The 27,083-nt window shown below is 30.9% G+C and overlaps 1 protein-coding gene across 1 annotated transcript; it reads right to left on the reverse strand.

The window, feature by feature from the left end:
• Window positions 1-25: 25 nt before the first annotated feature.
• Window positions 26-26,895, reverse strand: LOC134708326 (pre-mRNA-splicing factor SYF1-like). Its single transcript, XM_063568773.1, has 23 exons — window positions 26,743-26,895; window positions 23,376-23,524; window positions 22,179-22,302; window positions 19,370-19,567; window positions 19,026-19,160; window positions 17,866-18,030; window positions 17,493-17,637; window positions 16,660-16,732; window positions 15,833-15,911; window positions 15,306-15,425; window positions 14,685-14,785; window positions 14,138-14,213; window positions 13,085-13,171; window positions 12,005-12,205; window positions 11,401-11,476; window positions 6,521-6,630; window positions 5,659-5,762; window positions 4,445-4,544; window positions 4,063-4,179; window positions 3,029-3,089; window positions 1,248-1,350; window positions 771-877; window positions 26-227 (listed from the first exon to the last, which is right to left on the reverse strand). Exons 1-23 carry the CDS (start codon window positions 26,779-26,781, stop codon window positions 163-165), a joined length of 2,535 nt encoding a protein of 844 aa, XP_063424843.1. The 5' UTR covers window positions 26,782-26,895; the 3' UTR covers window positions 26-162.
• Between the last annotated feature and the right edge of the window lie 188 nt (window positions 26,896-27,083).

The raw sequence follows: 27,083 nt of genomic DNA on the forward strand, positions 1-27,083 counted from the left end.
ATCTCATCAGTAATTAAAGATTTAAGTCTAACAATCTTGAAATAATGGCAACTCAGTTACCAAAATTTGACAAAATTTTCATGTATAAATGAGATGAAATAACTTCCACTGATGCAATGTCTACATAGTTATCTCCCTTTGTTGAATTATAAACAAGTTCTTTCAGTCCTCCTCTTCTGGTGCTAATCCACCAAAAACTTCTGTCGGTACATGTTGCACTTGTACTTCTGTAATTAAAAAAAATAGTAGAAGCCTTTATTTTACATGTATTTTATAAATAAGACTTTGTCAAATTCATGTTCTTAGATTAAAAATGAATTTTCTAATGTCTCTTATCTAAACCTATATGGTAAAATGTATGCGTGTTTTCAAACTATGATTATAGCAATCACTCAAAAATTCATAATTTATATTAAAAAATATGTACAGAAAGTTGTAATTCTGCTTCAAAAGTAAAGACAAAAAAAAGCTCATAGGGGTACCCAACACTTAGACTAAAATAGATTTTTTAGTTAAATTTTCAAACAAAATTGAACAAAATAAAAACTTTGACCTGTTTTAACTACACATTACACAGAAATCTTTTCAGTTTTTAACCAAAACAAAATTTCAATCATTGAGGAGTTTGATTTCTCTTTTATGAATAATATGTGATTAAATGTTCAGCTTATTTTTACTTTTAGCACCCTTATGTTTTCTAAAGAACCTTAAATCTCTTCAGGTGTTTTTAGAAGATAATTGGTATGAAGTTGTGTACAATAATAGTCTACCTTCAACGTTCTCATCCTCATCACTTGAGAAATCAGAATCAATGTTGATTTCATCAGGATTTGTTGTTTTAGTCATCTCTCCTAACTCTTCATCTGTAGTATTACTCCTATAAATAATACACAAAAATGTTTTCGATTAATTGTGTTAATATCTATTCAAAAATTAACAAACAGGATTTCTCTTGTTATATTTTAGTTGTTATTGGTTTAAACTAACTTTAATTTAACATTGTACTAGTACATGTATAACATCAGAACAGGAATTTACATTCATTAATATGAAGTGCATAATGTCTCTATCAGAGTTCTAAATAGGGGAAAAAACTGAAAATCACCAAAAAATTCAATAGGAAAGTCCATAATCACATGTCAAATCAAATGACAAAAACACATCAAACAAATGGACGACAACTGTCATACAGAAAAAACATACTAATCTGGTTTTCATATACAAATCCCTAAGTACAATATTTATACCTGACAAATAGAATATTTTTATCTGGTTTGGGTTGATCACGTAAGGATTCCTCTGCCAATTGTTTAGCTTTCTCTTCTAATCTCTTCATGTCATCTGTTGATTCTATAAATAGAAAAACACATGTCAATATCTGAATACCCATTGTATCGTCTGTCTATCATGGTTAAGTACTAAGGATGAAGCATCCTCTATGAGATACAAATTTTCCTTGATTTTGTGGGCAAATTTAGTTTTCTATGTTGTGTTTAGTGTACTGTTGGTTTCTTTACTTTTAGCCATGCCATTGTCAGTCTATAATTCAGACGTGGGGTCAATTACATTGGAATGTAATTAATTAAATTACACATTACATTGCAAAAATGATCAATTACATCAATTACACATTACACTGTTTTTGAAATGTAATTAATTAAATTACAATTACTTTACTAAAGTAATTAATTAAATTACACATTACATTTTGTTATGGTATTTTTTAACAATATTATACATGTATAAAATATTCATGTAAGCATAGTTTAAGCATTGCATTTGATAATCATTAGTTATTTTAATGTTTTGTCATTTAGTCTGAATCTCTCTGGTCTGAACACTTTGACATCAATTCTAAATAGCTTTTTTTAATGCGGCAGATATTACTTGATCAGAACATGGAAGCTCTATGATCAGAAGATCATCATATTGAAAGGAGGGGGAATTCGTTCCTATTAACTTGACAATACATCAAGGGGTATTTTGACATCTCAGAAATGAGGTCATTTAAATCAAACATAATATAAATAAAGATATTATACATAAATCATAAATATTTTTTTTTTACATTAAAAATATCAAAAAGTGTGCTTGTCACAATATTGAAAATAAATTTTAGTACAAATAATGTATGTATAATGTCTAAATATTAGCAATATTTAAATTTGCTAATTAGATAAAAATACATGAAACAGTGGCATTGCCCCTTGACATTTTAATCTGATTAATTGCTGTTTGTTAATTTTGTTTTTACAGCTGTTAATTTTTATTTCTACAATCCTTTTTGTGTATACTAATTTGACAAAATGATTGTGTGCAGTGATTTTAAGTTTTAAATGAACTGTCTAAGAAAGATTTTTCACAGTGACACTTTTTATTTGGTTTTTGTTTAACAGGATGATTAATTACTTATCAATCTTTTTAGTTAAAAAGATCTTTCTTAAGAAATGGACACTCGTATATGATTCTCACATTTTTTTAAAATTTATAATAATTATTAAAACAAAACATCTGTAGGTCAAATAAATATTATTATATACATTGTAACTTCAGTATAAATTACAGACTTCATATATATATATATATGTATTAAAAAAGTATGTGATATCAATATTTGAAAAACAAGTATTATTTCACAATTTCTTTTATTAAACACAAATTCTTATCTTTAACACCATAAAAGTATATGTAATTCAAATGTAATTCAAAAGTAATTGAGCATTACATGCTTTTTTCAATGTAATTAATTAAATTACCATTATATGTAATTGAAAAAATGCTCAATTACACATTACATTCAATTACATTGAAAATTGTAATGCATTACACTTAATTACCATTACATTTTCAATTACCCCAATATAGACTCTATATTATAAGTTTGAATATCCCTTTGATATCTTTAAACTCTCTTATAAATGTTCAATTAAATACAAAATTTATATAATCTTGTATGCCGACTTTGGCAAAGCCATGAAATCACATATCCTTGAAAGTGCATGTTTTGATTTTAATTAAAAAAGTTAACCTGGATTATCTCCCTTGGCCCCTGCTGCAGCAGCTAACATCTGTGACGACATGAAGTTCACCTAAAAAAATCATAGAATTGTTATACAGATCATCTTTTAAACAATAAGTTAACAAGAACATGCAACACAAGAAAATCATATTTAATTACACTGTAATTAAGTTAACACAACAAATTGTATTCAATTACACTGTAATAAAGTTAACACAAAAAAATCATATTTAATTACACTGTAATAAAGTTAACACAACAAATTATATTCAATTACACTGTAATAAAGTTATCACAAAAAATCATATTTGATTACACTGTATTAAATAAAGTTAAAACAACAACAAAGAACCTTATTAACCACTGCATCTTGGGTAGTTTATGACAATGTCTCTTCCACAAAGTCTGCATGTTCAACTTTGTGAAAAAGACTAACCATGATCGATTTTGTATGCTGATAATCCTTTAGATTAAGTTTTAATACAAGGATGAAAATGTGGTCAAGGACAACAGACATATGACAGACACAAGTTTTGTATTATAACACATTTTTACACTAGATTTGAAGCATCAAGGTCTTCTACCTCCAAAAAGCCTAATACATATAGTTGTAATTTGTCTTGCATTCTGCGACTTTTATTGCAGACAAGACAAAAAGATTTGTTGGCCTTTCAAGAAATGGATATTGTGACACTAACATGTGTATTATACCTAGCTTGTACACTTCTCTTTACACTTAATATTTCCCTGACTTTATCTAACCTGTCTATTACACATATACCTGTCTATTACACAAATCACTCATCTGTCTATTACACACATCACTCACCTGTGTATTATACATAGCTTGTACACTTCTCTTTATACGCAACATTTCCCTGACTGTATCTAACCTGTCTATTACACATATACCTGTCTATTACACACATCACTCACCTGTGTATTATACATAGCTTGTACACTTCTCTTTATATGTAATATTTCCCTGACCGTATCTAACCTGTCTATATCACATACACCTGTCTATTACACACATCACTCACCTGTGTATTATACATAGCTTGTATACTTCTCTTTATACGCAACATTTCCCTGACCGTATCTTCATTACCATGTTTAATCTCAAACTCTTTCCACACTTGCCAGAAGTTAGGAGCTACCTACGAAATACATAATTATGAATTAACAATATGAAATATCACATATAAGAATAAATTGAAATAGCAAAATAAGTGATAGAACTACTATTTTTTTTTGGTCTTTTTGTTAGTAAATTTTTGTACTTTAGGTGTACAGCAGAAAAATATCATGTCTCATTTAAAACCAACATTGAAAATTAAAAGTTATAAACATATTCATTTTTGGTTGTTGTAAAAAGCTTCATTTACTTAGAATAAAAAGTTCTAGCGCTATTATAGTACTTACTCTAGGATCACAGATTTGTGATGCATGAGAATAGATAGCTCTAGCTCTGTCAATCTCCCCTAACTTCCTCTCCAAATCAGCAAATCTTATACACATCTCTCTGTAAACAGTAAATATAAAGTATATACATGTGTAATACCATATTGCACTTCATACTGTCTATGAGAACAATATTTAATTTAAAGGTGTACAAATTTACTATGCTTTAACAATCAAAGTTACCACTCTTGAATAATTTAAATAGATAGGCTTTACTAATATTAAGTACATGATGTACAAGTAAATATATATTTTACGCTTTACTAATGTTAAGTTCATGATGTACAAGTAATTATATATTTTACGCTTTACTAATGTTAAGAACATGATGTACAAGTAAATATATATTTTACGCTTTACTAATGTTAAGTTCATGATGTACAAGTAATTATATATTTTACGCTTTACTAATGTTAAGAACATGATGTACAAGTAAATATATATTTTACGCTTTACTAATGTTAAGAACATGATGTACAAGTAAATATATATTTTACGCTTTACTAATGTTAAGTACATGATGTACAAGTAAATATATATTTTACGCTTTACTAATGTTAAGAACATGATGTACAAGTAAATATATATTTTACGCTTTACTAATGTTAAGAACATGATGTACAAGTAAATATATATTTTACGCTTTACTAATGTTAAGTACATGATGTACAAGTAAATATATATTTTACGCTTTACTAATGTTAAGTTCATGATGTACAAGTAATTATATATTTTACGCTTTACTAATGTTAAGTTCATGATGTACAAGTAAATATATATTTTACGCTTTACTAATGTTAAGTTCATGATGTACAAGTAAATATATATTTTACGCTTTACTAATGTTAAGAACATGATGTACAAGTAAATATATATTTTACGCTTTACTAATGTTAAGTTCATGATGTACAAGTAAATATATATTTTACGCTTTACTAATGTTAAGTACATGATGTACAAGTAAATATATATTTTACACTTTACTAATGTTAAGTACATGATGTACAAGTAAATATATATTTTACGCTTTACTAATGTTAAGTACATGATGTACAAGTAAATATATATTTTACACTTTACTAATGTTTTAAAGTACATGATGTACAAGTAAATATATAAATATATAAGTCATATTCTTCCTGTTGAAGAGTTTGTAATATAGACATGTTACTCACCGGGCTTGTTCATCAGGTAAAACTTCCAAAGCTTTTTCATAAATAGGTCGTGTATATGTCACACCATAAATCTCAGCTGCTCTTTTTATATACACATTAAACATCTATAAATAGAAATGTTATCATGTTTTTAAGGTAATGGTATATATTCTGCATAGTAAAAGTTTTAAATCATTAAATCATTAAAATGTCAAGTTATCTTGCTATTTAAGACTTTCTCATTCAAACAGCCATGGATGTAAAAAATTTAAATCAAAACATAGCGATTATACAAGGATAAGGCTATGGTATAACAAAATTTATTGCAAATGCAAATTCTAAGAACAAATTTTAATCCTTATCATGCTTGGGAGGAAAAACATGGCTTTCGGTCTTAGAACTTTACACAGTACTGTGGATCCATTATTATTCGTTGGACACCAATTTTCATGGATTTCGTGACAACAGGTGAACCACGAAATTAAATGTTCAACAAACACCAAATTTTCCATAGGCTTGTATGCAGATTTTGGCAAAACCACGAAATTAAATATCCACGAACATGTAAATTTTTCTCAATGCACGAAAATTGGTACCAACGAAAATAAATGAATTCACAGTAATAAAGTACAAAACTTGTGCTTCAAATACCAAATCCAGTATTTTGATTGGTTGATTTCGGAGTATGTAAGATAATCATGTGTACAAGGTTGAGAGGGGATGAAGAAAAGGTTAAGGACTTCTCATATGCTTTCATTGTTCTTACATTGTAGTTTGAAGTCTATACATGTACCCTAGATCAACCATGGTTAAACAAAGTATGACATTTTATCATCTCTTGCAAAAACTAAATTGATGAGTAAAAATCTTTTTATTGTGTTACCTCATATCTTTCTTCTGGGAGTACAGCTTTTGTAGCTCTGTCATACACAGCCATGGCATGTCTGGCTAATCCATGCTCCTCTTCTAGCTTGGCATATAATAAAAAGATAGCTACAACAGGAAAGAAAAAGAAATAATCAATTGTGAAGACAGCATAACATAAATAATGAGAATTTTTAAGGCTGTGTCTTAAATTTTTGCATAAATGCCATGCACATTTAAATGCAAAAAATGCACTTACGACAAATTCACCATCACTATACATGGGATTATTAATCTTGTGTAATTGGGAATTATAAATTCAGCTTCAATATGGCCTAAATGTTTAATGTCAATATATGTCAATAAAAGTCTATACAAAAACAATCCAATATATGGTGTGATATTTTTATACACATCTGTATACTACTATATGTTCATATTTCTGTACAACATAAACTATTCTTCCTTTAACAAATTTTCTTGCATAAAGTCAATTCTAATGCAACATAGTTTGTAATATTCACTTTGATTGGTTAATGTCACTAGTTTTCATGGCATCAATTCAGAATTGATGTTATGAAAATGTACATGCAAGCGCACATGACTAATGACATATTTTAAATATATGATTTGACGTTGTATTCTGTCAGTTTCATTAGAATGGTGATAACAATATTGTATTCAAAGTACAGAGGGCACCAATTGGTGATTTGATGGTCGCAAATACCTGTATACTGGCTCCCCTAATAATTCGCTAGTATTACTTTAATTTACAACGATCAAATCACCAATTAATGTTGTCAGGGCTTAAAATATAATACAGTTATCTCCTAATTCTATTTATAAATAAAAAAGATAAAACAAAAATCTAAGGACAAAAAAACAGAAAGTAATCAAGAGGTCGACATTTGCCTTTATTCTGAGACAAGTGTCAACACAAAATTCAACGCTTTAAATCAAGTCTCCAAAAGGTTTTTTTTAATGATTCTTTTTAGAACAGGTGAGAGTAATTATACATACATAGTGAGTATGGTCTTGAGGAAAAGATGAAACATCGTCGGAAGGGGACGATAAATGGCTGAACCGTGTTAAGAGAGAGCCATATCATTTGCACGTTAAAGACACCCTTGTAGATTTCAAAAGCAGACTAATGCACTCACACCCTCAAAGTGATAGGGATTAATATAAGTTGCAAAACTTGTTTCCCAATCCACTATAAATAAATATGTTTAAGGTGGCTCCTGGGTACAAAAATTTCAGCAAAAAAGTAAACCTTTATTTTTTCATTACAAGTTATATTTATTACACTATTAGTTATTACTTTATGATATAGTACAACTAGAGGCTCTAAAGAGCCTGTGTCGCTCACCTTGGTCTATGTGCAATATAAGTTGCAAAACTTGTTTCTATGTAGGACTCAAATCTATGGCGGGTTCCAAATCTATGGCAGATTCCTAATCTATGGCAGATTCCTAATCTATGGCAAATGTGACGTTACAAACGCCAAACAACTCAAATCTATGGCAGATTTTTGTTTTTCTCCAAATCTATGGCAGATCTAATATATAACGTCACAGTTCAATAACGCCATATTACATTGTCGCCGCCGCAAACGATGGAGGAACCCATAGATTTGAACACTATTCTAAATGACAACAATTTGACGATGGTTTACATAAAGATGTGACCCATTATCCAGAAAAGGGACACAATGTGATGAACGAGGACACCGCTTTTTTCAGTAACGGATATTTCAGAAAAGGAGTTATTATAGTAAACATTTTATTGTCTACGGTTGGCAAAGCTTATAAAGTGAAACATGAAATTAACGGATACCAATTTTATTTAGATCGTCATAAAATAAAAAAGATGCCATAACGATGAATAACATATTATTTGAACATTCAAACAGTTCATTTTTATTAATCCTCCTTTTTTTATTTATTAAAAATCCTTCTTCTTGTTTGTTAAGGGACTTACCGTTCATTACTAGTTGGTTAAATGAAAACACAGATTTGAAAATTTTTATTTTTACAAGGCACATCATTTCAATCTTAAAGTTTGTATTTATGTTATGAATTCATTATTTACGTTTTTTTTTTTGCCGTTATGATTTTGTTGACCAGTATATACTGTTTATTTCACAAATGTTTGTAGACATGATTCCGTTGTCGCGCATGTTCACTTGTTTAAATAATGCAAGTTAATGGTCGTATGTGTACTGCATTATTTTCCATTTGCAATTCATTTTCCATAGACTTGGACACAATAAAAATCCGCAAAAGATTAGGAAATTACAAAACTTGCCATAGATTAGGATGGTAAATAATCTGCCATAGATTTGGGATTGCATGACGTCACATTTGCCATAGATTAGGAATCTCCCATAGATTTGGAACCACCCATAGATTTGAGTCCTACATATTAAACAAAGGACACAAATGGATTCATGACAAAATTGTATTTTGGTGATGGTGATGTGTTTGAAGTTCTTACTTTACTGAACGATTTTGCTTCTTACAATTATATCTATCATGAACTTTGCCCATTAGTAACAGAGAACTATATTTGGTAAAAATTTACATAAATTTACCAAATTAATGAAAATTGTTAAAAATTTACTATAAAGGGCAATAACTCCTTAAGGGGTCAATTGACCATTTAGGTCATGTTGACTTATTTGTAGATCTTACTTTGCTGAACATTATTGCTGTTTACAGTTTATCGCTATCTATAATAGTATTCAAGATAACCAAAAACGGCAAAATTTCTTTAAAAATTACCAATTGGAGGGCAGCAACCCAACAACCAGTTGTCCAATTCATCTGAAAAATTCAGGGCAGATAGATATTGACTTGATTAACAATTTAACTTCTTGTCAGATTTGCTCTAGATGCTTTGGTTTCATAGTTATAAGCAAAAAACTGCATTTTACCCCTATGTTCTATTTTTAGCCGTGGCGGCCATCTTGGTTGAATGGCCAGGTCATCGGACACATTTTTCAAACTAGATACCCCAAAGATGATTGTGGCCTAGTAGTTTCAGTGGAGATTTTGTAAAAGATTACTTAGATTTATGAAAAATGGTTAAAAATTGACTATAAAGGGCAATAACTCCTAAAGGGGTCAACTGACCATTTTGGTCATGTTGACTTATTTGTAGATCTTACTTTGCTGAACATTATTGCTGTTTACAATTTATCTCTATCTATAATAATATTCAAGATAATAACCAAAAACAGCAAAATTTCCTCAAAATTACCAATTCAGGGGCAGCAACCCAACAACCGATTGACCGATTCATCTGAAAATTTCAGGGCAGATAGTTCTTGACCTGATAAACATTTTTATCCCATGTCAGATTTCCTCAAAATGCTTTGGTTTTTGAGTTATAAGCAAAAAACTGCATTTTACCCCTATGTTCTATTTTTAGCGGTGGCGGCCATCTTGGTTGGTTGACCAGGTCACGCCACACATTTTTTAAACTAGATACCCCAAAGATGATTGTGGCCAAGTTTGGATTAATTTGGCCAAGTAGTTTCAGAGGAGAAGATTTTTGTAAAAGATTACTTTAATTTACGAAAAATGGTTAAAAATTGACTATAAAGGGCAATAACTCCTAAACGGGTCAACTGACCATTTTGGTCATGTTGACTTATTTGTAGATCTTACTTTGCTGAACATTATTGCTGTTTACAGTTTATCTCTATCTATAATAATATTCAAGATAATAACCAAAAACAGCAAAATTTCCTCAAAATTACCAATTCAGGGGCAGCAACCCAACAACCGATTGACCGATTCATCTCAGAGCAGATAGATCTTGACCTGATAAACATTCTTATCCCATGTCAGATTTCCTCAAAATGCTTTGGTTTTTGAGTTATAAGCCAAAAACTGCATTTTACCCCTTTGTTCTATTTTTAGCCGTGGTGGCCATCTTGGTTGGTTGACCAGGTCACGCCACACATTTTTTAAACTAGATACCCCAAAGATGATTGTGGCCAAGTTTGGATTAATTTGGCCAAGTAGTTTCAGAGGAGAAGATTTTTGTAAAAGATTACTTTAATTTACGAAAAATGGTTAAAAATTGACTATAGAGGGCAATAACTCCTAAACGGGTCAACTGACCATTTTGGTCATGTTGACTTATTTGTAGATCTTACTTTGCTGAACATTATTGCTGTTTACAGTTTATCTCTAACTATAATTATATTCAAGATAATAACCAAAAACAGCAAAATTTCTTCAAAATTACCAATTCAGGGGCAGCAACCCAACAACCGATTGACCGATTCATCTGAAAATTTCAGGGCAGATAGATCTTGACCTGATAAACATTTTTACCCCATGTCAGATTTGCTCTAAATGCTTTGGTTTTTGAGTTATAAGCCAAAAACTGCATTTTACCCCTATGTTCTATTTTTAGCCGTGGCGGCCATCTTGGTTGGTTGACCGGGTCACGCCACACATTTTTTTAAACTAGATACCCCAATGATGATTGTGGCCAAGTTTGGTTTGATTTGGCCCAGTAGTTTCAGAGGAGAAGATTTTTGTAAAAGTTAACGACGACGGACGACGGACGCCAAGTGATGAGAAAAGCTCACTTGGCCCTTCGGACCAGGTGAGCTAAAAATCAACCCAAAAAACTGATTCGGTTTGGCCCCAGATGACTTTTATAATGTTTAACTCATTGAAAAGCTCCAAATTATCTCCCTTTGGCGCAAAAATATTATAATTTGATTGGTGGTGGTTGGTTAATAAAGATTGCTTGAACATTTAAATGAAATATCCAATTTAAAATGTATGCAAGGTGTGGTCATATAAAAAGTGCCTCCCCCTCCTATTTTTACTTTGGGAACAGCCCTGAGGAGAATAACATCAGAGTAGTGTATCATACCTTTAGCAAACTTCTGAGGACAGTTTTCCAAGCATTGTTCAAACAAATCTCTAGCTCTTTCTAATTTAGTACCTTCCTAGAAAAACAAAATGTAAGAAATTCCTTTGATTCAATTATACTCTAGCTTCTAGTAGAATAAATTTCCATCAATAATTCAACACAGTTATTCCTAAACTAATGCCAAAAACAACCATTATTATTTCAGTATAAAATATGATTAAACAAAAATTCCATGGAATTGTTTTATTGTCATTGATGACTAAGCCCAGTTTTTATTGATTCAACATTAAATATGTAGAAAAAAATATGAAAAATCCTACAAACTAACCACATACTGTAAACCAACTTATTTTCGCGAGTAGAAAAATAATGCGAATATAAATCGTTGTGAATATGTCAATCTCTGATCTTTACTTAATAAACTTCATCAAGTAAGTCAGATAATTGCGAAATTAAAAAGCCACAAAGTGGTCAAAAAAGGGTTAAACGCAAAATAAAGTATCCGCGAAAATAAGTTGGTTTACAGTAATTGAAAATTTTTAACATGATTTTCAAAAAAACAACCTAAATACCTGCAACAAACTAACATTTAATATTGACTTACATATCGTTCTATAAACTTAACCAAGTAAGTGTTCCATATGTCGTACACATTTGGCCATTTAAACAGAGCAATTCCTTTCTCATAGCCTTTGAAAGCCTCTTCAAAATAATTATTTTCTTCTAAAAACAATCCATAGTTAATAATGATTTGTGGTGTGGCTATCCGTAGTTCTATAATTCTGTCATAAACAGCTTTACACGTCTGAAAAAATACAAATATTTATAGCGTCAAGAAGAAAAATATAATTATATTTATAGCGTCAAGAAGAAAAATATAATTATATACAGTCAACTCTCGTTAACTTAAATCTGACAAGATAGTGACAAAAAATTTGAATGAACTGAAGTTTGACTCATGGGTTGCTGGTTGGATATCAAGGGGAGACAATTTAAATTGGCACATAATAAAACCTGTTGAGTATCCTGTTGACATGTACTTTGTTATAGTGGACATAGATTCAAAGAATGTTTTTTTTTATTTCAGGGGAAGTTTATGTTTTCTGTATATCTCAAAACTCTTTATTTTTTTAACATTTGGTAACTTTTTATCTTTTTTAACAGACTATAACAATGGACTAGTAAAACATTGAATACATCAAAAACATCTAAAACATATCAGCACAGTAACAGGAAATGTAATTTGATATAAAGAAACATCTGTATGCCTTTGAGAGTCACTTATTCTATTGTCACATATGGCTAATCATTAGTTCTTTTCAATTCAATAGTTAATAAAAGTTTTCTCAGACATTAACAGCTTTTATTGGGTATGATGACCTCAACATAAGAGTATTACTTTTCCCAAAAATTTTATTATACTTTTTTTATGAACCCATGTTGTTCCATTTCAGAACATTAAAAGGGTTTGGCAATCAAAGGAATATTAAGTGTAACAATGTTCATGTGTGACTGAATTTGAAGTCTCATTGGTGTCTGTGTTCAAGGTTATATCTCATAGTGTTTGTCCTTCATGTAATTTCATATTTGTTGTAGATCTTTCATTGTCTCTTTATTTTCAATCACAACTTTTTCTGAATAGTGTCATGTTTACCATCACCTTATTTTTCCATTATATACCAACCTTAAATGTACCAAAACTTTCTTCTAAATCAGCATACAATGACCAGACTTTCAAAGATTTATGTACTCTGTCTTGCACTGTTTCTGACTGAAAAATTAAATACTTGTAAAACTTATGATGATGTTGTTTCAAAATATAATAATGTTATGTAAATAATGTAAATTAGAAGTTGACGATGGACAACCAAAGTTACATATATTTGAAATGTTTTGGAATCTCTCGAGAATTTACTTTTACTTTTTAAAATGAAAAATTTCTGAAAAACATGCATTTTCCGATCATTACAGTATAAAAATATGTTTTTCCAGCAAATGTTCATTACAAAATGCAATTTTATTAACCATTTCAGTATAAGAAACACAACCTATATCATACATCATTCTATATGTATATATTTTTTTTAAATAGTTTTTGTTGTGTTTTATTTCGATCTTTACAATGCATTCTGAGTCATGTATTGAACAATTGAAACATACTTAAAGGAAATAGAGCATAGCCACCACGGTACAAATGATATTGAAATAAGAAGGTGTCCCAATTACACGGATGCCCCATCCCCACTATCATTTTCTATGTTCAATTGACCATGAAAATGGGATAAAATCTATAACTTGGCATTAAAATTAGAAAGATTATATCAAAGGGGACATATAAAATAGAAGATGTGGTATGATTGCCAATGAGACAACTATCCACAAAAGACCAAAATGACACAGACATTTACAACTATAGGTCACCCTATGGCCTTCAACAAAGAGCAAAGACAATACAGCATAGTCAGCTATAACAGGCCCCGATAAGACAATGTAAAACAATTCAAACAAGAAAACTAACGGCCTTATTTATGTAAAAAAAATGAACGAAAAACAAATATGTAACACATAAACAAACGACAACCACTGAATTTACAGGCTCTATTTCATGTTGATTGGACTTCAACTTCATCAAAAACTACCTCGACCAAAAACTTAAACCTGAAGCAGAACCAACGGACAGACGAACAGACATTCAGACCAGAAAACATAATGCTAATAAATGGTGCATAAAAATTACCTCATCATGGTAAGAAACTTTACGTGTCGGAGGTGCTGTTACTTTCTGCATCAACTTCAGTGCTTCATCAAAATGGCTGTAAATAAAAAATAACCAAAGGGAGATAACTATTAATAATTCTTTATGGATATTGAAAAATTGTCACACAAAATTTTTTGTTCATTATATCTGTACTTAAAGTAACTTCATTGCATAAGTTAACAATTTTAGATTGAAAATCACTATAAATATGCATTATTAAACAAAGTCTCTATAGTTAAAAAAAAAACTCTATTTCTGACCCATTAAATTACATTATATCCAAATTAATGATATGGACTGACATACAGAAGATAACGTTACCATTACCACCTATGGAGAAACAATTGTGCATATTGCCCCAGTTGTTAAACCAATTATAAATCCAGTTCTCAATCAAGGCTGTTAAAAATAGTTTCAATGTGCCTTTACAGCTGTTTAACTCTCAATCTTATTAATAGCCGAAATTATTTATATGTTTGAATCAATGCAAGAATAAACAGGTTATACAAACATTTTATTGACTTACTCATGTCTGATTTCCATTTCAGCCCATTCACACCATACAGATGCTAAATCTTCGACATGTTTATATGGCACCTTTACTGCTTTATCAAATATTACTCTTGCCTAAAATGAGTCATCAAAAGTTAAATTATTATATATCTATATACACAATTACAGAATACAGAAATCCTTTTCAAAAGTTTCATATCATTCTATAGATCTGTTAAATGTTTACCAAAAATAACCTGTTACATGTTTTATTGTGGCAGGCATCACAAACACCAGATTGTCAACAAACCATAAGTTTTGTACATCACATTACAGAGGACATTCATCCCTCGTATCAAGTCAATAAGCATAGTGATTTTCAATGAAGAAGTTTGTATTTACATTTCTCTTACCGATCTATGTTAAAATATGTGCAGTGGTGGTAGCCTTCTTTGATTTAAAATCAGCATCAAAATAAACTCTTAAAAGAGATCGTAAGTAAAGTCACCAAAACATGATCATGACTAGCAAACTTATTATTATTTGGCTGTTTGTCTGTTCTTTGGTCGGGTTGTTGTCTCTTTGACATATTCCCCATTTCAATTCTCAATTTCAATAATGTTAAGACTGTTTTACATAACTTAATAACACCTACATCTTCAATCTGTCCAGCTTTTTCATAAAATTTAGCAAAATCCACCCACAATGTATGTGGCTTCCCTGTGGCTAACTTTGGATCCACAGTCTGCACTGCCTCGGTGTAGGTGTTTATAATCTATAAAAGACAAATAATAAATATACTGAACTACAAAGAAAATTCAAAATGGAAAATCCTTAATCAAATGACAATATCAAAAGCTGAAACACATCAAACGAATTGAAAATAATTGTCATATTCCTGACTTGGTACAGGCGTTTAATCAAACAGAAAGATAACTCAACCTGTTGTACTTTTAAAAAATCATAAAAGCTATTCATCATTATGATTAAGAGTAATATTATTATGATAAAGAGGTTTTAATATGATATATATATAATAAAAACGATAAAGAGGTTTTAATATGATATAGATAATAAAAACGATAAAGAGGTTTTATTATGAGATAGATAATAAAAACGATAAAGAGGTTTTATTATGAGATAGATAATAAAAATAATAAACGTATTTATTGAATTGCTTACCTCTCTTGGTTTGTCTTTAAATAATGTTACTCTTTTGTGCCATTCATGTACATTGTGTGGATTTTGTCTCAATAACACACTGTCAATAAAAAAACAGAATACTGTGGATTCATTATTATTCGTTGGATACCAATTTAAGTGGATTTCGTGGGAACAGTTGAACCACAAAATTAAATGTTCAACGAATGAAAAATTTTCTCATGGCTCGTATGCAGACGTCGCCAAAACCACAAAATCAAATATCTACGAACATGTAAGTTTTCCTCAATCCACGTAGATATGAATAATATGACTAGATAGTGCCATTCATGTACATTTTGTGGATTTTTTTTTTATATAAACACTGTCATAATAAACATATTTAAGATCAATAATGTGACTCCATTGTAAAATTTATGTACATTGTGTCGATTATGTCTTAATAGCACCCTGCTATCCATAAACAGATTTAGTTGTAAATGAAATGTGTTGGTTCTGTCTTCGAAAGAGCTATACCAGATTTCCTGATTTTACGATTAGGCATACAATGTTGGGTAAATGTTTTTTTAAGCAATTTCTAGCCATTAGGGTAACACACAACAATATTTTTAACTCACATGACTGTTTAATGCTTCTTTTTATTCATAAACATATAAACTTTGGATTTTTTTGTTGCTATTAATAGCTATGAGAAATACACACTACAAAATTACTAGACTCACAGACACAATGAGACTTATAATTTTCATTCTTTCAACAGCATGTTTTTCATTCAATATTTCTTTGGTAAAAACCATCAAATAGGTGAAAATAATAAACAAGGAGTAGATGACCAAAAGACAACATACCTGTTTAATAGAAGTAATCGTCTATCCATAAGATTTTCTAATCTCGCTAATCTAAGTTCAAGGTCAAGATCATCTGAAAATAAAAAACATCATTTGGTCAGAAGTATGTCACCCAGTTGCCAATTTAGATTTATTCTAGATTTGATTTAGAGCATTACATACATTGATAAGACTTTGTTTAGTACTGAAGACTGTAAGTTGACCTCAGATGTGTTTTGGTTAATTGTGTTGTTTGGTTGCCTCTTAATGTGTACCTAACATCTTCTCTTATTGATTTAAATTACTAGAAAATGTATGGCAAATATAACCAAGGACCTATATTTATTATCTTCTATTTGATTCAGTCTCTGGTGGAGAGTTGCCTCACTGGTTAATTTACCACATATTCTTATCTTTATAAAGCTGTAACATCATTCTCTTGTGGAGAGTTGTCTCATGGTAATCATACCACATCTTCTTATTTTTTTAAAGCAATAACATCAGTCTCCGGTGGGGAGTTGTCTCGTTGGTAATCATACCACATCTTCTTATTTTTATAAAGCAATAACATCATTCTCTGGTGGAGAGTTGTCTCATTGGTAATCATACCACATCTTCTTATTTTTATAAAGCAATAACATCATTATCATGTGGAGAGTTGTCTCATTGGTAATCATACCACATATTCTTATCTTTATAAAGCTGTAACATCAGTCTCTGGTAGAGAGTTGTCTCATTGATAATCATACCACATCTTCTTATTTTTGTAAAGCTATAACATCAGTCTCTGGTGGGGAGTTGTCTCATTGATAATCATACCACATCTTCTTATTTTTATAAAGCTATACTAATACCTTCCTCAGAAGCTCCAGTTTCTTCCATGGTCTGAATTTTAGCACCAATTACATTTTTCTCAAACTCAGCATATGCATCAAAAACTTGTGTGAAATCTCTGACTGTTAATACTGTCTCTATAGCTTCTTCATATATATCTCTAGCCTGTTATATCATAATTAATAGATTAATTGATGCTTGCTTCATGTCCAATGGCATATATTCTAAATGTATTGTCATATTTACTGTGGACTCTTTTATTTTCGTGGGTACCAATTTTCGAGGATTGAGGAAAACTTCCATATTGAAGATAGTATGATATGAAAAATTATCATAAAGAAAGATCAAAGGATATATACTTAAAATATCCATGAGAATAACTATAATAGTTACCCTTTCAAAATGTCCTCCTCTAATGTAATAATCTGCCATAGAATTCCACAATACACCAATCTGATCAGTGTAGCGTTTCAATCCCTGTCTTATGATTGGTTCAATTTTCAATGATGTCACTTTGTCTGGATTCTTAGCAACCAGTTCACAGAGTTCATTCCAAAGCTGGAATCAAAAATAAAAAAACAAAATGCAACTCAAGTAACTGTACAAAGTGAGTTTTAAGACAAAAACTCTAACGGTGATTTCTTTAAATTTTTATACTATTGCAATCATTGGAACAAGGTTAGTTATTGAAAGGATGAGCTATAATTAGTTTAGTAACCGTTCAAAAAACATGTTGAGTTTTGTGTACTACTGCTTGTCTGTTTGTCTATTTCTATTTTGGTCATGTCGTTGTTAGTGTATTTTGAGTTTAGATGTCCCTTTGGTACCTTCACCCCTCATTTACTATGATTCTACAATCTCATTAAGGTCGAGTTATAAATTAAAACTATAAAAACTTAGATAAATATTGTATCTCACTCACAAGAGAAGGAAAAGGAGAATATGTATTTCCAAGGCCTCATATATCAGTACCTACTGTAGCTTAGGTTATCTCCCCTAGCCAAAGTAAAGATTATCTCCCTTAGCCAAAGTAAAAATTGTCTTCCTTAGCCAAAGTTAAATGATCTCCCCTAGCAAAAGTACAGATTTTTTCCAGGTTCAATCCACCATTTTCTACCTGAGAAAATGCCTATACCAAGTCAGGAGTATGACGATTGTTATCCTTTTGTTTGATGTTTTAGAGCATTTGATTTTGCCATTTGACTAGGGACTTTCTGTTTTGAATTTTCCTCAAAGTTCAGTATTTTTGTGATTTCATCTCCCTTATTTGATTCTTTGATTTTCATTCATAGCTGCTATACATATCATCTAGGTGCCACATGTCCTGATGTGAAGTTTTTCCACTGCAATGTGCTGATAATCCCCCTACCTGATGCTTTGATTTCCCCCTCCCTAATGTAGATTGCTTGTTGTACCTGATGCTTTGATTTCCCCCTCCCTAATGTAGATTGTTTGTAGTACCTGATGCTTTGATTTCCCCCTCCCTAATGTAGATTGTTTGTCGTACCTGATGCTTTGATTTCCCCCTCCCTAACGTAAATTGTTTGTCGTACCTGATGTTTTGATTTTCCTTCTTTAGAGATGTAACTATCATCGTCAATAATATTAACCAATCGTTTAGCAGCCTCATCTAACCAGTCAATGGACTTTAAGTATTCTATATAATCTTCTGTATTCTCCTTTTGTAACTACAAAAAAAGAAATATATGAACAACTTTAATGCATAGCGTTGACAAAGTACTTGTAGGACCATACAAATGATGTCAGACCATATGAGTATATACCCATATGATCATACGCGTATGGTCCAAATATTCATATGGTCTGGAACATAACCAAATAATGACCTTTATAATTGTTTATACTCTAGTAAATTTCTAAAAAAACTGATATATACCTTTAAATTTCTCCTGTATATTCTAACTGCACTCTCTGGGAGATCATACATTTTTGCAAACTTCAGATATAAAGGCCAGATCCTGTAGTGTTGCGTTATGGGTAAAGCTCTGAGGGCTTTGTCACAAGTACGTCTTGTCTTAGTTATTCTACACTGGTCCATTAGAAACTGACAATAGTCCAACCATATTCTGGGCATCTGTAATGTAAAGTATGAATTTGTAAATATGAAAAAGATTTGAGGTCTGTCTCAAAGGTTAAACTACAGCTGACCAATCAAATACTGACAATAGTCCAACCATAACTGACATCAGTAATGTAAAGTATGAATTTGTAAACATTGAAAGACTGGAGGGCTGTCTCAAAGGTTAAACTACACTGACCAATCAAATACTGACAATAGTCCAACCATATTCTGGACATCAGTATGAATTTGTAAACATGGGAAAGATTGAAGGTCTGTCTCAAAGGTTAAACTACAGCTGGCAAATCAAAAACTGATGAAAACTCTTAACCTTATGCTATTCATGGCAACTATTACACATATGTAGTTATGATAAGACTCAAAGACATAATTCAATGGGATGTGGTTAACAAGATCTATTGAAGTGGAAGGATTAAAAAATACTTAAGAAAGGAATAGTTAAATGTCAAACCTTCCTTCTATGCACAATCAGTAATCAGTAAATTTTTAAAGTCTCAAATGAAAAATGATTTAATATATGTTTAATGGTAGGAAAGACCAGATTAAACAACAAATGATGTACTGTATTTGCAAAAAAAAAATCACAACAAAGAGATCAGATAACTGTATTGTATTTGAAGCTTTAAGGACATCATTGGTAGTTTTACTGTCGCAAATTTAGTTTACCTGGTGATACGTAGCGGAGACAGGTAAACAGGTATTTATGACAGTAAAACTACCAATGGACATCTGCAAAGCTTCAAATACAAAATGGTTATGTCTATTCTAATGCAAAACAAGTTCATAATTAAATTTCAATCATTATTTCAGTGTAAAATCTTCATTAAAGAAAATTTTGCGAAAAGATGTTATCTTCTTTGGTCCGTACACTAGGCAAAGTCATACGTACATGAGGTATGCTTCCGGCGACAAAGCCACTTCAAAATGTAATAAAATTTGATAAAAAGAAGATTTTAAGGTGCAACATTTGAGTTTTTTGGCTTATTATTGTAAAAATTACATGTCAATACATTCAGCAATTCAAAATGTCAGCTTCCTTAGTTACAGACTAGGAGATAGAGAATTTTACCCTAACTGCATGTCATCCAATCAGAATAATTGAATTAGAATATTTCATTTTATGTAGCAATTTTAGGCATTTTGTAAAATGTCTATGAACTTTTCAATGCATTTAAAACTAGAGGCTCTAAAGAGCCTGTGTCGCTCACCTTGGTCTATGTTAATATTAAACATTGTACACAGATGGATTCATGACAAAATTGTGTTTTGGTGATGGTGATGTGTTTGTAGATCTTACTTTACTAAACATTTTTGCTGCTTACAATTATCTCTATCTATGACAGTAGTTTCTGTGGAAAATGTTAGTGAAAATCTACAAATTTTGTGAAAATTATTAAAAATTTACTATGAAGGGCAATAACTCCTTACGGGGTCAATTGACTATTTTGGTCATGTTGACTTATTTTTAGTTCTTCCTTTGCTGTATATTATTGCTGTTTACAGTTTATCACTATCTATAATAATATTCAAGATAATAACAAAAAAAACAGCAAAATTTCCTCAAAATTACCAATTCATGGGCAGCAACCTAACAACCGATAAACCAATTCATCTGAAAATTCCAGGGCAGATAGATCTTGACCAGATCAACAATTTTACTTCATGCCAGATTTACTCTTAATGCTTTGGTTTTTGAGTTATAAGCCAAAAACTGCATTTTACCCCTATGTTCTTTTTTTAGACGTGGTGGCCATCTTGGTTGGTTGGCCGGGTCATCGGACACAATTTTCAAACTAGATACCCCAATGATGATTGTGGCCAAGTTTCAATTAATTTTGCCCAGTAGTTTCAAAGGAGAAGATTTTTCTAAAAGATTACTAAGATTTACGAAAAATGGTTAAAAATTGGCTATAAAGGGCAATAACTCCTAAAGTGGTCAACTGACCATTTTGGTCATGTTGACTTATTTGTAGATCTTACTTTGCTGAACATTATTGCTGTTTACAGTTTATCTCTATCTAAAATAATATTCAAGATAATAACCAAAAACAAGAAAATTTCCTTAAAATTACCAATTCAGGGGCAGCAACCTAACAATGGAATGTCAGATTCATCTTAAAATTTCAGGGCAGATAGATATTAACCTGATAAACAATTTTATCCCCATGTCAGATTGCTCTAAATGCTTTGGTTTTTGAGTTATAAGCCAAAAACTGCATTTTACCCCTATGTTCTATTTTTAGCCATGGCGGCCATCTTGGTTGGTTGGCCGGGTCACCGGACACAATTTTTGAACTAGATACCCCAATGATGATTGTGGCCAAGTTTGGTTTAATTTGGCCCAGTAGTTTCAGAGGAGAAGATTTTTGTAAAAGTTAACGCCGGACGCAGGACGACGACGGACGACGACGACGGACGCAGGACGCCAAGTGATGAGAAAAGCTCACTTGGCCCTTCGGGCCAGGTGAGCTAAAAATAGTTGGAGAAATGTCAAAACATAAACATGATGAATGGCATTTAAAAAATGCCTAAATTTATAAAATATTAGGTGAGACCACTGTTACACTCAAACAACATGCATGACATGATGTTTATTTCTAGGTACCTTATGCATAAACACTAGCGCCCTCTCATGGGCATTACATACATCCTCTACAGCCGGGTCATTAATACACTTCCCTTTTACTTGTCGTCTCCGTAGTTTTAAATAATTGTACCATAATTTGTAGCTGCAATGTAAATAAACAATGACAAAGGTAGTCGTAAAAAGTCACACAAATATCTGGAAAGCTAAACAAATTACATGAAGGGTATACAGTACATGTCAAATGTCAATTTACAGTTATTTATCAGTAAAAAACTATCATCAGAGACTGTTACAACTGAAGTTTTAGTAGGAGGTTTAATTTGTTGAAGTCGTGCGTAGAGATTATGTACTTTTTTAAAATAACTTTTTAGGTAGATGAACAACATAATTTATAAACCCAATATTTTTTTACACCCTTTTTGCCAAGGAAAATATAACAAACTTCTTATTGAGAAATCAACCATCAAATGAGGGCCCTCATGGGGTTTTTGATTATGTGATTACTTGGCCGTTTTTTTAATGATTATTTGATTATTAAGCCAAATATTTCATGATTATTTGATTACCTAGGACTGTATTTTTAGTTTATGATTATTTGATTACTAAAGATAAGCAAATATTTAATGATTATGTGATTATATTGGCAAAAAAATGGTGATTATGTGATTACTAGGACCCCCCCATGAGGGGCCTCTCAAATTAGGTCATAAAAAAGAATAGGTTTGTTTGCCCTAACCCTACCTACCCAGACAAAAGCTGCCTACTAAAAAATCTATAATTGTCCTGATTTGAAGAAGTTTCTTTCAGATAGGCAGGAACACAAATAAACATATGATACTTCAATTTCTTTTCCCTAAGCTAGGTCATGTAGGTTTGAAAATCCTAGATTGTTTAAAATAGAATAAAGTTTCTTTGTCCAGGGGTTCTTTTTTTTCAGTTGCCAGAAAAACTTTAGAAACAAGTGTGTTTTCAGACCTTAAAATATGATAAAAAAAAACCTTCTGTGAAAAAAAAGAAAATGCCTACCTACCTACCCACTGTCTCAACCTTTAGGTAGGGTTTGGGCAAACCAAAATATTTTTAACTTTGGCCTTAGCTAAAAAAAAATAATGACAAAAAAAAAATTGCCTGTTATCCAAAACAATTAGGATACAAAGTAAGATGTATTGGTTATGTAGTAATTAATGATATTATTACTAATTGTTAATCATTTACCTTCCTGGCAATTCTTTCAAAGCTCTTTCATAAATCATATTAACAACATTTCTTGAAGCTAGCTTCTTAAACTCTAAGTAACGAAGCCAACATTTAACCGAATATGGATTTCGTAAAATATCTTCTTCATATGGTAGATCATCTTCTTCCTAGAAAAAAAAAACAAATAAAAAAATTATAAAATTTTTGATGTTTTATCATGTGTTTATTGTTTTATTTTCTTGAATTCAATTCAAGTTACTATACAATTTACAAATCCTTGGTTTATTGTATAAATGTATATCATGTATATATGTGTCCAATATAAAAGCTCTAAGAGAGTGACATGCTGACTTTTGATAGAGCTTTTGATTCGATTTATCCCATGTACATCTGTTTTATTTACACAACTGCAGAATATAACAATACTTCAAAAAGAGAAAAATATATCTCAAAAGGTTCTGAGGTTGTACATTAAGAAATTCATTGACAACAATCGCTTATATGGGGACGTAGTCCCCAATAACAGTAGAAAATTCAATAGAAAAAAAAATTGGGAAAATTTCCTGAATTTTTCATTGTACTACATGTACTTATGAACTCAAAATCGTTCAATTTTTTTTATGTCATGTTTTGAAATCCCGGACCTGCGCAAAAAATCTACAATGTACTTCCTTTTTCCGGTCTCGTTTGTATGAATCTTTGAGTAAAATATATATATTTATCAGTCTAGTATAAATATCCAGGTGTAATGATAAGTCGTTATACTAAGGCTATTTTTTTCTTATTTTTTCTGTAGACTTAGCTTTAATTTTTTATAACCATGCATTGGCAAGCTTGATATAACTCGTAATTGTTTGTCAGTAACTTAATGTACGATGATGTCCCATATGGAACCTTCTGACCTTGTTTGTTTACATTAAAATTTCAATGGCGTCAAAATCATGTGATGTCAATTCGTTATATCCAATCAAATTGCTTTACTGTCAATTAAGGGATTTTTCAGTCTACGGCAATTACGTTATTTCCTTCTGGGATATTGCTTCGAAATAGTTTGCAATAGTTCTGGGTTTTATTCAACAGGAAAACTCTTTTTTTGCCATCCCTTTTGACATCAAGGGAATTTTGTATGAATATTTACCTACAGTCATGATGGTCAGAATATCGATCTTTTTATAATGAATAAAAAGAAAATTCTATGAAAAATAAATGTAAATTGTTTTTTATTAAGCAAATCTATATGCCTGTTCAAAATTATGGCATGGACATCGTTTTTTCATATAGTTTTCCTTTCATTTTGGTTGGGCTTTTTTCGCGGGAAAATCCCGAAAGAGGTAAGGAGCATGTCATTTTTAAATTGCTAAAAATACGATTTGCTTGACCTGTATTGCCTGCCACAAGATTGATCACGCTGAATGGAATGTACACAAAGCAATGGAGGCCAGAAATGGGATTTTGTGAAGTTCTAGAATGTTTTTAAATATTCGGAAGTTTGGATTGAAACGTGCATTAGAAAATTGGCATTTTTTGGCAATAATTGAGAACAACAATGTAAACTTACCATTAAAAATGTTTTTTTATTCAAAAGTGCAGAAAAAACGTATTATCAGAGACACATAAATACAGAGATTGGCAACTTATCATTACGGCTATTAACCAGCGGTAAACTTCACGCGTGTGCACGAGATTTCTCGAGAGTAGAAAATTCAGCAAACAATCCGCCATATTGATTATTTACAAACTGCTTAAACGTACAGAAAACAACCAAATTATAATCAAATACAATCTATATCAACACAATTCAGTTAAGAATAACTTAAATTTATGTAGAGGCATAGTTTATTTGTAATTTTAAGCTTTCTTTAGTAATAGTTAATAAAATTATAGGCGAATTTATATCCCAATTCAAGAAGCCCAAATTTTAGATTCTGTACTCGATAAGGCACCCGACTTTTGAAACAAAAATAAATAAAACTAAGCAATATTTCGAGGTTATGCTTGTTTAAACAATGACATATAAGGTTTATAAAACGGTTTCTGCTATTATAGTTGGACTAGGATAATCCTGAATAAAATGATCGTTGGGTAACAAAACTACTTGAATGGTCTCAAAATGGCTTCAGAGTCATAATGTTCTTTTACTTGAAAATTAAAGCAATGATAATTAAATTACTAAACACATGCTAATGTTCGTGTTGTTAAGCTCCATTGATTCAGGTTTTAATGTTGGTAATTAAAAATCTTGATCAGGGTAATAAAACTGTTTATAATTTGACACCTATTAATAAGTAAACATCCCGTAAGGTACATGCAGTAAAGATCAAACATGTTAGGTTATCAGTAGCTGTATGATTCTTCCTCTTAATAAGTTAGTAACTCATGTAATTAAACCACTTGGACATGCAGAAATGTCACCTGTTGTTAACAAATTGATGAAGTCTTTCTAGATTAATTATTAACATCATAAACAAGGTAGTGTGAACCCCTGGTGTTAAAACTTGAAACTTTTTATCACAGTGTAAAGTAGCCCAACATATCTTGTCAAGTTGTTATGCACATATATGCACCACAAAGCCATTTAAATTAAGTACCAAGCCACTTTGACATTTTGTTTTCATATCAATTATTCAATCTTGGCGGAATTGATGATTCTTAGTTAAAGTTTTTCTTAGGGAAGTATTACAAAATTAACATAGCATGCATGGACAGGACCTTAAATACTTTTGAAGGACATGTACTTTTGAATAATTCTTTTTTTTTTAACAAATGCGTCCTTGTTAAAAGATCTTCACCTGCAAATTTGTTTACAATACAAGATTTTAATTCTGAAAGTCTTTGTCCTGGTCCTTAATACAAAGAAAAACAACAGGGTGTTCCGAGTGATTATTATCGATTGTCTAGACTACCGCTAATCTCGTTATCATATGATTAGAGGATGCTGGGTACGAGTTTACACGAGTGAAGTCAGCGAGATTTACAAGTCGCTAATCTCTTTAGTATACATGTCTCTGGTATTATGCACTGTTTTTCTACGCAGGAAGTACCGTAGTGACATCAATGGGGAGTTTCTCCATGTGTTAAGTTCAAACACAAATACCTCACGAACTGACAAGATGAACGATTTTAGACTACGGTAGGATAGGAAGGAACGCAATACCAATTTCATTTTAAATAATTCCTTGAAATAAAAAAAACGTTACCTGATGATAGCGTTTCTTTGTTTACATTGCATATGACGTCATAACTTAAATAACGTCACAACTAAAATCCCTAACAAAAGAACCAAAATCGGAAACGTTACGTTTCTTTTCTTTTTTTAAACAAATATTTAAATTCATACATTTACAGGTAATGCCTGGCTCATATTAAATTGAAAAGGGTTATTTACAAAGAAAATATCTTTTTGTTTTTCCATCAGTACTGGCATCCTTTCGTGTAATGTCTTGAGTTGAGTTATATTGTCTCAGTATTTCTTTTCTCTTAGGTTTTCATGGGCGCTGACATATTGGATCGTATGAAATGCGTTGTGTGAAATTTCAAAGGGGTGTGCCAATTTGTGAGGCAAAATATTTAAAAAAAATTATTGAGACCAAATTCATATACAAACAAACATTTATTTAATAGTGAACAATAAAATGTATCATAAAATTACATTTTCCTAATTGTAAAGATAAGCATCGAAATTAAGAATTTAAGATAAGAACCTGGCTTCCCTTAGTATCATATGGA

Source organism: Mytilus trossulus, chromosome 2 (genome assembly GCF_036588685.1).
Source record: "Mytilus trossulus isolate FHL-02 chromosome 2, PNRI_Mtr1.1.1.hap1, whole genome shotgun sequence".
In the NCBI taxonomy this organism is placed as follows: domain Eukaryota; kingdom Metazoa; phylum Mollusca; class Bivalvia; order Mytilida; family Mytilidae; genus Mytilus; species Mytilus trossulus.